At 49.2% G+C, this 14257-nt stretch overlaps 6 protein-coding genes across 6 annotated transcripts; 4 read left to right on the forward strand and 2 right to left on the reverse strand.

The window, feature by feature from the left end:
• Positions 1 to 374: 374 nt before the first annotated feature.
• N7508_007622 (uncharacterized protein) lies at positions 375 to 2264 on the reverse strand (the record flags this gene model as incomplete). Its single annotated transcript, XM_058465686.1, has 2 exons — positions 375 to 1174; positions 1232 to 2264. The coding sequence occupies 2 exons, from the start codon at positions 2262 to 2264 to the stop codon at positions 375 to 377; spliced, it is 1833 nt and encodes a 610-aa protein (XP_058317014.1).
• Positions 2265 to 3654: 1390 nt separating this feature from the next.
• Positions 3655 to 4366, forward strand: N7508_007623 (uncharacterized protein; the record flags this gene model as incomplete). Its single annotated transcript, XM_058465687.1, has 2 exons — positions 3655 to 3802; positions 4002 to 4366. 2 exons carry the CDS (start codon positions 3655 to 3657, stop codon positions 4364 to 4366), a joined length of 513 nt encoding a protein of 170 aa, XP_058317015.1.
• A 1893-nt stretch (positions 4367 to 6259) lies between these two features.
• On the reverse strand, positions 6260 to 10526 carry jhd1 ([Histone H3]-lysine-36 demethylase; the record flags this gene model as incomplete). The annotated part of the gene is made up of 2 exons (XM_058465688.1): positions 6260 to 7141; positions 7209 to 10526. 2 exons carry the CDS (start codon positions 10524 to 10526, stop codon positions 6260 to 6262), a joined length of 4200 nt encoding a protein of 1399 aa, XP_058317016.1.
• A 91-nt stretch (positions 10527 to 10617) lies between these two features.
• Positions 10618 to 10923, forward strand: N7508_007625 (uncharacterized protein; the record flags this gene model as incomplete). Its single annotated transcript, XM_058465689.1, has 1 exon — positions 10618 to 10923. The coding sequence occupies one exon, from the start codon at positions 10618 to 10620 to the stop codon at positions 10921 to 10923; it is 306 nt and encodes a 101-aa protein (XP_058317017.1).
• A 485-nt stretch (positions 10924 to 11408) lies between these two features.
• Positions 11409 to 12106, forward strand: N7508_007626 (putative pre-mRNA branch site protein p14; the record flags this gene model as incomplete). Its single annotated transcript, XM_058465690.1, has 5 exons — positions 11409 to 11440; positions 11534 to 11557; positions 11698 to 11754; positions 11809 to 11936; positions 12006 to 12106. The coding sequence occupies 5 exons, from the start codon at positions 11409 to 11411 to the stop codon at positions 12104 to 12106; spliced, it is 342 nt and encodes a 113-aa protein (XP_058317018.1).
• Positions 12107 to 13019: 913 nt separating this feature from the next.
• Positions 13020 to 14145, forward strand: N7508_007627 (STIMATE family protein; the record flags this gene model as incomplete). Its single annotated transcript, XM_058465691.1, has 3 exons — positions 13020 to 13199; positions 13223 to 13453; positions 13507 to 14145. The coding sequence occupies 3 exons, from the start codon at positions 13020 to 13022 to the stop codon at positions 14143 to 14145; spliced, it is 1050 nt and encodes a 349-aa protein (XP_058317019.1).
• Positions 14146 to 14257: the final 112 nt, after the last annotated feature.

Below are 14257 nucleotides of genomic sequence, written 5' to 3' on the forward strand. Positions count from 1 at the left end.
TTGAACGTTTGTTATGCCACTGGATGGGGTTTTGATGGATTATGATTATCGCTTGTTGGCCTTGGTCAATAGAATATAGGTGTGTTGGTGGTACCTATCAGTACATACCGAAACAATAAATGCACCTACGGGCTACTATCCCCTAGAAATACTCTTGAAGAGACAGGTAATGTTGGAACTAGAAGATATTGTCCCATGAACCATGTTTTCACCTTTTAACAAGCAGAACTGTCTCAATAGACTCGATAGAACTAAGAGATTACCAGCTTAGATTTTACACTATTCTCTACTATCATTTGTGAGAATATAAGAATCAACGCATTCGGCAGAAAACTCATCACCAACAAAATGCAAGACATGAAAGCCCTGCTCCATTAAATTCCCGAATCCTCCTGATCAATATTGTAAGTGGCATCATAAGTCTTCCACGCCGCACAATGTTCCCGCAAGGCATCAAAACCAATCAAAGGTTCAATCTCCTCCTCCCTTTCCAGGAACTGCAACGCAAAGCCCTCATCAGTATGCCACCCATTATGACAATGCATCAACCAAGCCCCAGGATTATCCGTCTCAAACCCAATAAGCAAATAGCCATTACCAAACAGCAAAGCCGTATCTCTCCGTGGGGGATTGTTAGTATTCACACTCCCATCCCACGGATTGGAACCCTGCGCCAAAACAAAGAAATCATGCCCATGCAAATGTATCGGATGCGTAACGGGAATCGAAGTATTGATCATGAGATATACCCATTCATGGGCAACAGGCAGGGTGATCAACCCACTCGACTCACTGTAGTCAGTCTGGTTATTGAAAACCTGCAGCAGGGTTGGGTCTTCCCAAAAGACTTGCATCGTCGTGCTGTTGAGGTACCAGCGGAAGAGGTTCGCCGAGTTACGGCCTACCGTGACATCTGTCATGTTGCTCCAGTCTGCAGCTGAAACGGTCTTGGACACATAGGGGACTAGGTTGGCGGCGGACTCGTCCAAGCAGCCGTCGTCGAAGTTCCAGGCGTTTGTTGTTGGTTCTTTGGCTTTTTTGTTGTAGTGCATAATTCCTCTGATGTTGTCTGGGTTGGCATTTTCTGAGCATGCTTCTTGGGGGATTGCGCGCATCCAGAATGATTCGGCGACTTTGCGTTGGTTTGCTGTTACAATTACGTCGTAACGTTGGCCTGGAGGGGCTTAGTAAATTGTCAAGTAGAAATGCCGGTGAGGCAGAAGAGACTTACCCATTCCGATGTCGATGTAGTTGGTGGTGAATGGGTTGATAGGCACAAAGTCGGCCGAAATGACAGTCAAAGTATGATTGTCAACCATAAATTTCCAGTGCGTGTCAACAGCAGAATTGACAATTCTGAGTCTGTACGAAGAGCCCCTCTCAACTCTCATTGTAAAGCGCTCACCAGTTGCAGTGGAACCATTGCCATAGACATTAGTCCCGTTAAGCAGGCCAGTATCCAAAATTGGCGGACCAACAGCCTGAGCATACGAGTAAAGCTCATCAACAGTGCGATGAGACCAATCCGTCAAGAACAAATTGCCCATATCCACATCATAATTAGCCGTAGCAGGCCCATTGATCACAATACCACCAAAGACACCCTCCCAAGCCTGAAGACCAATATGAGAATGATACCAAGAAGAGCCATACTGCACAGCCTGCCATTTATAGGTCATAGTATCACCAGGAGCAGTGGGACACTGGGTAATAGACACAACACCGTCCTGACCATTGGTATAGTTCTGACGAATACCATGCCAGTGAATACTGGTTCCATTCATGGATGTGTGCAAGTTATTAGTGACATGCACGACGACCCAATCGCCCCAATCTGCGATGATTGTCGGGCCTGGAATTGACCCGTTGATGGCCATTACTGGACGGCTGAAGCCATCTGGCGCGGCGGTCAGATCGTCCAGTGTCAGCCAGTACTCACGGGTTACGCCTGTATCTGGCACGACCTCGGTGTAGTCGGTGCTGATGTCATGCTTGCACCATTTGGATCTGTTGCTGGCTTTGTTGCCGGCACAGGGTGCTCCTGTTGGCTTGCTAACCTTGGTGGTTGTGGTTGTGGTTGTGGTTTTGGTCTTGGTGCTTGTGCTTGTAGTTGTGGTAGTTGTCTTTGCCTTGGTTATCTTGGTCATAGCTGTGGTGGTTGTTGTCTTGTGGTTTGCAACTGCGGCTGCATGTTGCTCAACAGAGATGGTGGCAGCAGCAGCTGTCAAACCAAATGCAACGAAAAGAAGGGGTTGGAGCTTCATGGTTGCTGTATACACCCAATTGGGGTATGACACACTATTATTGTTTGAACAGAAAAGAATGAGATGTATATAAACTCAATGCATATAGCAAAGGCAGACGAAGCAAAATGACTCCACGATATACTAGGAAACGACGGAAGCTTGGTGACAAGAGGCCAAGAACTATATCCCGTAGTTAAGCCATGTGGTTATATGTAAGACTCTCTCAGCACCGCACAGGTGGAAAATCATGCCAAGGGTAAAGGTCCGTCTTCCAATTTCACAAGGTGACCTCCATCTGGAGCTCGCTAGGATATGCCGGTCAGCCCTACTGGCATGGCCAAGATAGACAAGATGTCAAGCTACAGATGCCGAGCCAACGGAGGAATTGCGATGATAGGCCACAAGTTCCAGCCCGAATCCCAATCTATGTGTCTATACTACTGCAACTAAAGAGCACCGTTTCCAGCTAGTATTGCGGCGACCCAGTCAAGGATGGGACGATAGTCGGCTCCGAATGCTTCTCAATTGTCGGATTGGAGAAGTTGCAGCAGCGCTTATGGTACCACCCGGGCTTTGACTCCTCGTATATGAGTAGACTGCATCTCATATTCGTATCAGTAGAGCTAGAAGTGGTGGCAGTCTCCAACAGTGAAACTAGGGCTGAGTCTGATAGTGCCGAGAAAACACGAGTGGACCAATAGCGCAGATTTGATATTGCCAGAAGCGTACTTCTCCTCGCTCAAAATTGGTCAGATTGACTTCTATAGTTTGCATTATGGTTATCTCCCCGAGTGGCCGCCGCGCCCGCTTCGTGTTGGGGTACCTTTGCAGACTCTCTTTATACGAGCTGCAGCAAGCCTACGACGTGTAAGGTACAGGAGCTGAAGGGCCTTACTGAAACCCGCATAATTCTCCTTGCTGGGTCAGGTGCGCATACAGAATTCGGATAATGTTGCGAGTCAACGCTGACGCAGAACATGCATTATGGGATTGCATCTGACTTTGGGGGTGCTTTGTGGGTTGCTTTCAGAGTGGAATAGTCGGGATTTGAACATTGACATGATAAGAACAGCCAGGGCACCTCTGATATGATCAGGGGTGATTACATTTACTATGTGATATCTTGGCGACGGTTCGCATAATTTGGGTAGTAGGTCAACTTGTTCCAGTCCAGATCTAAAATGGGGCTTAGATCGCGTGGAAAAAGGAAGCAATTTAGCAGAAGCGAAACACGATTTCATTGGAGAGGTCACTTGAGCGCTCAATGTCTGCCTATCTACATTCATTTATATCTCTTTTGCTATACCACGGGCATTCCCTCATACTCGATCTATAAGTCTTGCAGCGCATAAACCCCTGAAGAATTGCTATATCTCTACTCTGTTTTGTATCATTTTCCATTTGCAAAATGCCCTTACTCTCTATTCTTTGTCTCTTTCTAGCCTCCGCGATGGTCTGCGTTACACAACCGCTAGAGGTGCGACAATCGACTAGTTCCTTCGGTCTGTATGCGTACGGCGAAGGCATCAGCGGATTGCCGGTTTACTACAAAGATGGTAGCTTATGCCTTTTGTTCCAGCTTATCTTCATGACTCAGGAGCTGTCTGATTCTTGATCTTTTCACAGGTACTGCTCAGGTTGTGGATTCATCCAAGGTCGACACATCTGCATTGACCCAGGTCTACTGTAAGCCCAACTTCTTCCCCTCACATGAAAAATCCAGAAGATCATAATGGTAATTTCATACTTTCATAGTCACCGCTTCCGACAGTTCTTCGAGTACCTGGGTAGCACATCCTGGTTCCAGTGACACTACCGCCGTCGCCAGCTCTGCCCCCTTCACGACCAACTTGATCTACCTCGCTCAAGGCTTAACGGCAAACCCGGTCAGATTCACTGGAACATCCGAGTCTGCACAGTCAGGTAAGCTCACTGACGTGTGGTCTCTGTACGGCAATTATGTCCTCGTCAGAGTAAGTGGGGCCAACTTCTACGCCAAATCGACCGGCACGGACGGCTTATATTCCCTGCTCTGGAGTACTTCGGCGGAAGCTATGTCAGACACTATCTCGCTGACTCTGCGGACTATCGAGCCGGCGACACAGTCCGTGCTGAGCTGAGCGAGTACGGGCGGGAAGGATTTGGGCGAGATGTGCTGACGAGCCGAGTCGAGTTTTGCAGTAGCTTGATCTTGTATGTATGTGCTGGTAAAGAGGCTCGGCTCGATCTACCTTAATTTGGGTTCGATAAGAATGTTCCGCATGTGGTAACTCGTTCCTGTTGTATCCTTCCCTGTTGGGCATCCTGCTAATATTGATTCTTGAGGCATTGATATGATGATTGAGGATTTTGCAAGACTTTCTTCTGCTTTTCATTCCCTTATCTCATTTTCTCTATTTTGGTTCGTCTCAATCGCATTGCTATTCATTTTATGTTTAGTCTTGAGCCAAGCAAGCAAAGCATTGTAAGTCTTACGTATGCCTGCATGGTTAGTATATCTCACATGAAGGATCCTTAATCAAATTGTCCGGCGAAGATTCAAATTTCTCTACAATTCTTGAGTGATAGCCAACATATGTCAACTCCGAAGTTCGGCTTGGTCTTTTCTGCAAGTGGGGCCACGAATCTGAGGGGGGCCAGATCTGGCTTAGCGTTGAGATCTAGGCCGCGATCAATGAACCATGGTTTAGCCGAGATCCTAAAGTATGTATCAACGTCCCGAGGCAAGTACATACTCATTGGTTTGCCTCATAGTTCCGACCCAATGGAGCTAGCGAAGTGGAAATAACTGCATAATCATAATGGCACTCCAATCACTTTGCCAATGAAGTAAGTTGTATAGCCAGACATGGCCTTTTACGAGCACACCACACCTCCGCCGGTCAAAACACCATCGAAAGTTGATAGGGCAGATATTCAATGGAAGCTCGAGCCCCTGCGGGATTGGACCATCTTCTTCGGACAGATATACCGAGCCTATGCCAGGACGCCGGTGGACGAATAGGTCCGAAAGGACCTAGAGGGCGGCAAGCTATCTGGACCAACGGCCCATCTACACCGGTATATGTTGAGTATGTCAAAGTCGAGCAGGGCCCAAAGATGTTACTATGTTACTATATTCATAGGTCACAAGTCCTTTAGCTACCCCACCTTCATGTGATCTGGATTGTCAATTGTCGTCAGGAAAGAGGGGGAGTAACAAAGTAGATTGAACACAATGCATGAGACGATATGCTTGTTTCGAGGATTTCGTGTAGAGCTTTTCCAATACTTCGTAGTACTGCGTATGAATTGTCACCCTCACCATCCAAAAAATGTGAATTAGGCCAGGAAGGCACAATCTAATGTCTAAGTAATATTTCCAACAATAGATGCCATTAGTAGATAGTTTTCTGAATAGAAAGCTCAACATCAAAATTGCTACAAAACTAGATTCGGTATAGTATATTCGTGAGAGAAAATGAAGATTATATCAAACAAATGAAGCACAGGTAAAGCAGGAAACGCCTGATGGTTATACGCAACGCAACCTAAGGCGAAAAAAGGAATGCCCAACACCCATTAGCAAGCAAAGTGTTGGTTGTGGAGTGGCACCAGGAAAGGAAACACAGAATCCAGAGAAGATGGAATAGAATAAGGAATGCACTAGACCAGAGTGAAAAAAAAGAAGCTGGAATCACACAGCAAGGCGAAAAGCCAGATCAAACAAGGAAAATAAACCTGATGCAAAGAGCATTGATATCAAAAGCCAAACTCCCCAAGTCTCCGAGACTCAGAAAACGCCAAACTCAAATAACATGAAAAAATTACCATTGAAAACACCGAATCTCCTTCCCAATCCTTGGTAAACTGATACCCCTAGTAATCCATTGCCTTGACCGAAAAGAAAAAAAAGAAAAGAAAAAGAAAAAAAAAAAATAAGATAAACAGGAAAACATCCCCTGCTTCCTGTCTCCTGTACCAGAACACAAAAGTGAGTCCCGCTAGCAATAGATCCCTGTTGACTTATTGACTCAAACGCGTGTCGATCGTTTCCGCAGACCAAATTCCTGCTCCTGAAGCTCTCGGATTAAACGGAGACTTTCCTCGTCTGCGTCTTCATCTCCGGTAATATGCTGGATATGCTTGTGCTGACGAGGGGACAGTGAGGTGGGGGCGTGGCGATTGAAATGTTTTTCGTACATTGGAGAGCTCTTCTTCGCATGAGAGGAAGAAGGGCGCGATGAAGGCTTTCTTGCCGACTGTGGAGGGGCAGGGGTTGTCTTGCGTACGCCAATTGTGGAAGATGTTGCTCGCCGGACGGGTTTGGAAACCCGAGAGGCAGTATTGTCAGGCGCATATCGATCAACGTGTCGAGGCTGGCGAGAGGAATGCCGAGAGCTGGAATTTGGTGTGTGAAGCGCAGTTGACGTCTCACCTTCCACGGACTGAACGGCATCCCCCTCTTGAATCACATCCATTTCATCGACCAGCGACGTAGGCGGCGAGACCAATGACGTGGCTGGCTTGGACGACGAAACCGAAATGGAGTTCAGGTCCTTTGTGTCCCCAGAGTCGGGCTGGAAAGCAGGCGGTGATGCATACAAAGCCTCACCTTGAGAGACATCGTCTGACTTGAATTGAGGATTGCTGGGGTTGGCGTGGTTGACTGGTTCCTCATCATAAGCATCTGTGAACTCCGGTTGCCTTATGGATTCTCCATCATGATGATTGTAGAAGACAGCTGGCCGTGCCATAGGGGATGTGCTCTCCTGCTTTGTTTTCTTGGCTGATGCAGGTACTCCATCATCTTCAGCAGGACGTGCTCGCTTTGCGGAAGCATTCGCACGAGGCTTGGAACGCTCTTGGGCCTTGATAGGATCTATGCGACCATATTCATCATGAATGCAACGACGCTAGTCTCATGTTAGCAGCTGAAATCGGAACAAAAGAAGACCTCGGTATACGCGAGGAACCACATACCTTGCTCTTCCGACAATCATCACATGCTTTGCTACGGCCCTTCTTTCCACCGGCTCCATCAGGACTCAAATCCATGAGCCGGTTGGCAGCAGCCGTGGAGTTACTCATTACCGCAGATTGGAATCTGGCAGAGTTCTCGAATCGATCCATGTCAACAAGATGATTATTGCTCTGAAATCCAGTCTGGGATGCAATCGCTGCTAGAGAGTTCAATGCAGAGACAGCATCCTGAGCAAGAGAAGATGGCGTGCTCACCCCAGAGCCAGGTGTAAACGTATTGACTGTGACTTGTCCATTAAGCATCATATCGCCTGGCTCATCCTTGTGACGGCATCGAATCCGTCGCTTGCGACATGCATCACAAGCAACACGCTTTGGACCAAGACCAGAGCCTCGTTGCACCGCCCGGGTTTTGGGAGTAGCAAGCTCTTTCATAGTAATATCTGGAGCATGATTGAACGGCGCCGGTGTTGAGCTCTCGTCTGACGGCCCATCCGATGGCACATAGAGACCACTGCTGGATGCGGGATTTGGAGCCACGGAGACCTCATCCGAGGGCCACTGGACCGCTTGTCTTTCAGCATAGGTGCGTTGATTGTCCATGTTGCGATCAGATCGGCGGCTGGGTCGACCTGCCGGCTTCTTCTCCGTAACTAAGACCTTGGGATTGCTTTCAATGACACCAGGCCTAGTCCAGAGGGGTGCTTTCTCGTTACCACGCTTCCATGCCACCCACATTCCGAAATGTCTGATAACATCCACGGGATCTCCGACAACCTTTGGAATAGAACGTCGGACCGCATTGCGAGCATCAACGGTGACTCCTCCATCGACAGTATAGCCGCCTGCAATGAGCGCAGTCCGCAGCAGATACCGAGTCAGCTCAGGTAGACCTTCCAATTCGGCTTGCGAATAGAAACGGGCATTGTGATGGGAAGAGCCACGAGGTTCCTGGTTGGCACGCTCTCCGAATTCGTAGTAAATTGGATGTTGGCGGTGAAACCGATAGTGCTCATCTTGGATAAAAGAGTTCACCACATGTTGTGGAATAGGGTCATCTTCCAGGTACTTCAGAGCCGTATACCACTGGATCTTTTGGAAAAAGGGGTATCGGAATTTCCTGGGCACTTTCGTGTCCTTTTCGATACCAAGAATCTTAATTTGCATCCCGTAATTCAGTCTGGTCAAAAAATTCCCACCGATGACCAAGCTATTTTCAGGAGTCCAAACTGCGTGAATCCAGCCTGACGGAATCAACATGGTGTCTCCTTCCGACAGATCCACGCGGTAGCACTCCTTGGTTTGATTGCCAAGGAAGATCGAATCTTGGGCGGGAGAGTTGCACCACTCTTCATATTTCTTGAGGTGTTTGTCTTTAGGAGGAATGAAGAAGAAAGTCTTCTTGCCCTTCAAGATATGATAGTAGACTGAAGATCCACCGAAGTCGATGTGGAAGTCAGTGTAGCAGTCGGCAACAGACATCAGACAGTAGAACTGAACCTTGGGGTAGTCCCCGACGGCCTGCAGTTCCTCTGGCCATACAGAATCCTGCAGATCTAGGTCACGCACAACCTTAGGTCGCTTAATGAGTCTGCCCAATTTGCTTTGGGATACCTCGAGACTGATAACATTCCTGACAGGCTTTTCCAGCTCGGTGCTTTCGTAGTAATCGGCCCATTTCTGCATGTTCCACCTCTTGTCCTCTCCTTGTTGAGACTTGACATCGATGACCTCAACTCTCTCTTCGGGACCGTAGAGTTCGGCGACGGCACGAACAGTGAGGCCTTTGGGGATGACCATATCCAGGAGATCTTGGCCACAATCAGCTGTTTCTTGAACGTGGGTATCCTGCTCTGGGTGATTGTCGAGTAGCTCATCGAACATCTCTTGCGATGTAGCCTCTTCAACCAAAGATTCGAAGTCCGGGATTCCCGAGGAAACAGGCTCGGTGGTGTTCCAGCAAGCGGGAATCACGATTGGTTCCGTCCAACCGTTTCCTCGTTCAAAATATTCCGCAGTAACCAACTCGGGCTTCATGCGAGGGAATTTTTCTGGCTGGAAGCGAATCTTGCCTTGGCGAATTGGCTCGAGGTAGTGGTGCTCCAGTGAGTCGCTGGCCGCCTTGACAAGGCCTTGGTTGAGGCCCGCATAGTCAATGGCCGTGCGAGCCCGCGAGGACTTGCGCACGAATGTTGTTTGGCCATAAATTGAGCGGCACGGTCGACAAATAAATTTATCAACGGTACGAACTTCCCGGTCACTCTTGAAGCCAGCGCAAACAATATGGAACCATCGTTTGCATCCATCACAGCTGATCCATGTGTCTTCCTCTTGTTCTTCCGTTTCGACTGGAATACGAACCATATTACATGCAGCACAGCTTGCTTGTGTAGTTTCACCTTCCTCTTCCACTTTTGGCGGCACAGCCAATGATTTTGAAGTCTGAGGCTCAAGGACACCGGCGGGTTTAAACCCCACATGCCCAGCATGAGTTTCATCAGCTGGAGGATGCCAGTTGTTGCCTTCATTTTCATCTTCCCAGACAATAGGCGGGAGGGTACCTGCGCTGGTAGTTGGTCGAACACCTCGGATCACAGGACGGGAAATGAAGGCTGATCCGTCTGAACGTGAACGCATACGGGATGTGGGAACATGATCTTCGGTATCATCGCCTTTCAAATCACCTTGTCCCGGATATCCAACGCTAGCAAACCCCACTCGAGCTTGACGAATCGCATCGCCGTGGTGGTAGGACTCGTCAATGCTGACTCTCTTCGTCGAGTTACTCGGGTGAAAGTTTGTGGGCCGCGCAAGGTTGAGGAGAAGCTCCGCATCCGTTGTCATACTGTCAAATATGGGATGTGGGTTTTCCGAAGGCATTCCTGGTCGAGGGCGATGGGGCGAAGGATTTCTTGCCGACCGTGCACGCTTGGCCGGCCGTTCGGAGTCGGCAGATTCATGAGGAAATAGTGGCACGGCTGATCGGAAGCTGGGGGAGGGCGGATTTTGAGGGAGTGGTGCAAAGGTGGGACTCGTTGCGAGAGCGATCGTCGCAAGCGTGTCGATGGTCGAGTTTGATCGGCCGTGCCCTGTCCGAGGTTGTGAATTGTTTTCAGTGGCAGTTCGGTTGTGATTTGATGCACGCTGTTCGAAATCAAGGCTTGCGGCTCGAGGGCCACTGCGGCCGGTCAAGAAGGAATGAGATTCGGTGGTTGTGGATGGAGTGATAGGTTCAACGGCGCGTAGCGGAGGGGACGGAGTGCGGTACTGCGGCGGGCGACCGCCGATGGGGCTCGCGAAAGAGGCCGCGCTCATCATCTTTGCGGCCCAGGATTGTATCGGTCAGAGATGAGATGAAGGATTGGTGGTGCGAAAAGTTGCGCTTGCGGTAGGTGGGTGCAAAGCGGGGATGCAGACCACACGGGCTAGCGAGAGGCCGCAGAAGGGAATGTCATTCCTGGCAGAAGAACATGCGCAGGAGAGACCGATCGCGAGATGGGAGCTTGATATTGATGGCGGATTGAGGCCGGAGGAAGTGTTCGCTGAGGTCGAGTCGCGGAGCACTGCGTTGAGGGGGTTTCGAGCGGGAGGACAAAGGCGCCGAGAGTCGCGCCGCAACCTGCGGGCAGGTAGGGAGGAAGGTGAGATGAAATCCAGTAGCCAGGAATCGATTCCTGCCAACTGGATCAAAAGTAAGAAGTATGCGAATGGATAAAGCGCCAGATGAGATGAGCGCGCGGTGTTGAAGGAGGAAGCCGGAGCCGAGTAGAGTAGCAACTTTTGGTATGCACGCGGTCCGTCTCCAACGCTACATCAGCCAGTTGAGTTGTAGCTCTTAGATGAGGGTTGAAGAGATGATTAGAGAGTAGTTATTACTCTAATTACTTTTGTAACCAAGTCTACTTGCTCAAATCTCAACTTCTCCAAGCTATTGCGCTGAGAGCCTGCCAATACCGCCCGGTACTGTCACGTGCCGGATTCGGCAGCTTCCACCCGCTATATAAGTCACATGATCCGTCACGTACTGTCAGCCACAACTGCCACTAACCAGGATAAGTAAGCGCCAAGCCAAACCTCGTGGTTCGTTCTTGCGTCGCTGTCGTCTGTTCCTCTCTCTTATTCTAACACCAATCGATACCTTGCGTATCTTTTCTTTCTACTCTAATTCAACATCTATCCCACTTCTCTCTCGCCCTGAGAATGAGCCGCAAGCTCGCCCCCGAAGCCAATCGGTACGTGAGGTTACTTTTTCATGCCCCTCCCGAAGCCGGCATGCCAGACACTGCGCATGGAATAGCTGCTAACCCGAGTCTCTTCCTTAACAGGATTCTCTTCGCCAAGAACCTCAAGTACGTTTTCCGTCAATCGCCGCTTTGCTTCGGCGTGTTCCCCGAGATTTCAGCCCTACAACCTGTCATCTACAATCGTGATCAAACAGTGATAAGACTGTGATCAGTCCGTAGCAGAATCGCTAACCTTCCGCCATCAGCTACAACGTAACAGCAGAACAGCTGTTTGACCTTTTCGGCAAATTCGGGCCCATTCGGTAATACTTCCCCAATCTCGTCTCCTAGCTCCATCTAACGCTTTTCACTTGCAGCCAAATCCGCCAAGGTATCGCCAACAACTCCAAGGGCACTGCATTCGTGGTATACGAAGACGTTCACGACGCCAAACAGGCATGCGATAAGCTGAACGGCTTCAATTTCCAGAACCGTTACTTGGTTGGTACGTGTTACACATGGGTCATCCAATTATCCACGATCGCACAGAGATGACTGACTTTCGGGCTTTTAGTATTGTACCACCAGCCAGAGAAGATGCTGCGCACGAAAGAGGACCTCTCGGAGAGGCAAGATAACCTAGAACGGCTCAAACAGCAACACGGGATAGAATGATGTGACGACTTTCTTCTCATGATGCCCTGCTCGCACTTCGCTGCGCATGGTGTTGCAACGACTCTACTCGATTGCGGCTTGGTTGAGGGGTTTCCGGCGTTTTTATTCCCTGGGTTTCTTTTCTATTTTCAGAGGGTATGGTGGGAGGCGGGCTCTGGTCATGTATTAAACCAGATTGATGCGAGAAACACACCCCGCGAGATTTGATTTCTTCTCTGTTCATTCTTCTTACTTTACTATTATTCTTTCCCAATCCGACCCTCTTTGCTCTACCGGCTTCTATCAGGAGCTTCCCGGCGCGGACAGCTTACCTGGGATATGATCGACCTGTGATACGGTCAACCCCAGTCATCCTAGAAGTTTCGAGCTGTCACCGGCAGTATGAAATCTCCAAGTATGTTGGCCGTTGAGCTGTCAAATTGAGCCCTGGGCTTTGGATCTGTAAATCAGCGTCTAAATAGGTAAGGCTGGTACAGGACTGGGGCAGCAGTATCCACCCTGATACACGAGGACCCTCGAGACTCAATAAGCGATATAAAGTGAAGGCAGCACGCTTGGGGCTAAAACAGCTGCCTAAAAAGTGCATTCAAGATTGCCAAGGCTGTAAAAATAAAAGAAATATCAGCCTCATCCCGCTGCGGGGGCACCCTGCCACCGCCCCAGGGCGCAGTAACCTCAGTAACCTCACTTCACCTCATTGGAAAAGTGGTCCCTATTCTTTTTATCTTATAACTTTTTAACTTGCTACTATCTCTACCCCTTGCGCTTATACTGTCTTTTCGAGGTCATGCGTATGACGCTTAGTCGCCTCCTTTGATAAGCCTATGCGCCAGCTGGACCCTTATTCGACCCTGGTTTCCGCACATGACGCATTTCTTTTGATATCCCCCGCCATCTTCTTTTTGGCTGAATGATGGAAGACGCGACTGCTACCCTGGCTACGATAGCCACATCCACCTTGATCGCTGCTACGGCCAATCTCGCCTCTTACGGTACCGCCTCTCCGACGCCATCAGACATGCACACATTATATTATCATGGATCAACCTCGGGAGAGGATCCAGACGAGGGAGGGGGGAATGCAAGTTGCTTGGTCCGTTCTCTGTATTTGTGCAGGTTGCGCTCGGAGGACTTGCGCTATTATCTCTGGTCTTCAAGAGATGGAGAGAACGGCCCCAGCGACCACTCAAGGTGTGGGCCTTTGATGTATCAAAGCAGGTTTTCGGGTCGGTGATGCTTCACATGGCAAACCTGCTCATGTCTATGTTTTCTGCTGGCCAGCTTGAGATACAGAAGCAGTATAAGCCGAATCCCTGCTCGTTCTACCTGCTGAACCTGGGTATTGATGTGAGTCTTGATACTGCTTATCTATGAGGACCGCAGGCTAACTATGTCGACAGACTACTCTCGGTATCCCGATTCTGATTCTGATTCTCCGCGTTCTCAACTATCTCGCCTCCTACACAATACTCGCCAACCCGCCAGAATCAATAGAGTCAGGAAACTATGGTCACCCTCCGCGCGCCACATGGTGGCTCAAACAGTCCATTGTCTACTTTATGGGACTATTCGGCATGAAGATATGTGTATTCTTCATCATTCAGCTCTTGCCTTTCATCGTCAAGTTTGGCGACTGGGCGTTGCGATGGACAGAGGGAAACACAGCCGTTCAAATCTTCTTCGTGATGCTTCTTTTCCCAGTCATCATGAATGCGATTCAATACTACATCATTGACATATTCATCAAGAAACCGATCTCACATGGCATGTACACGACCGACGGCATGAGTGGAGATTCGACCGCTGCCGACGATGCTCAGCGCCGGGAGGCCCTCCTCGATGGCCTGGACGAGTCATATTCAACTGACTCAGATGACGAGTCGCCAATACTGTCTAAACCAAAGGCTACTGTGCATAGTGTGAAGGAGTCGGAGGACCAGCTTACAGAGGATCAATCATCTGTTCCTCCATATGAACCTACCAGCTCGAGTAGTAGTCGTGTCGACCCTGACTCAAAACCTAGTGTTACACACCATTGAACAGCTTGCTTGAGATGCGCCAGAGCCTTGGGGCTTGGATCTCGACTCTTAACATATCTTTGATGACTTTGAACGTGTATACGATTTGCTTCGAATACGAATTCGATTTATA

This window comes from Penicillium antarcticum (genome assembly GCF_028974205.1).
Source record: "Penicillium antarcticum strain IBT 31339 chromosome Unknown utg000008l_segment0_segment0, whole genome shotgun sequence".
In the NCBI taxonomy this organism is placed as follows: domain Eukaryota; kingdom Fungi; phylum Ascomycota; class Eurotiomycetes; order Eurotiales; family Aspergillaceae; genus Penicillium; species Penicillium antarcticum.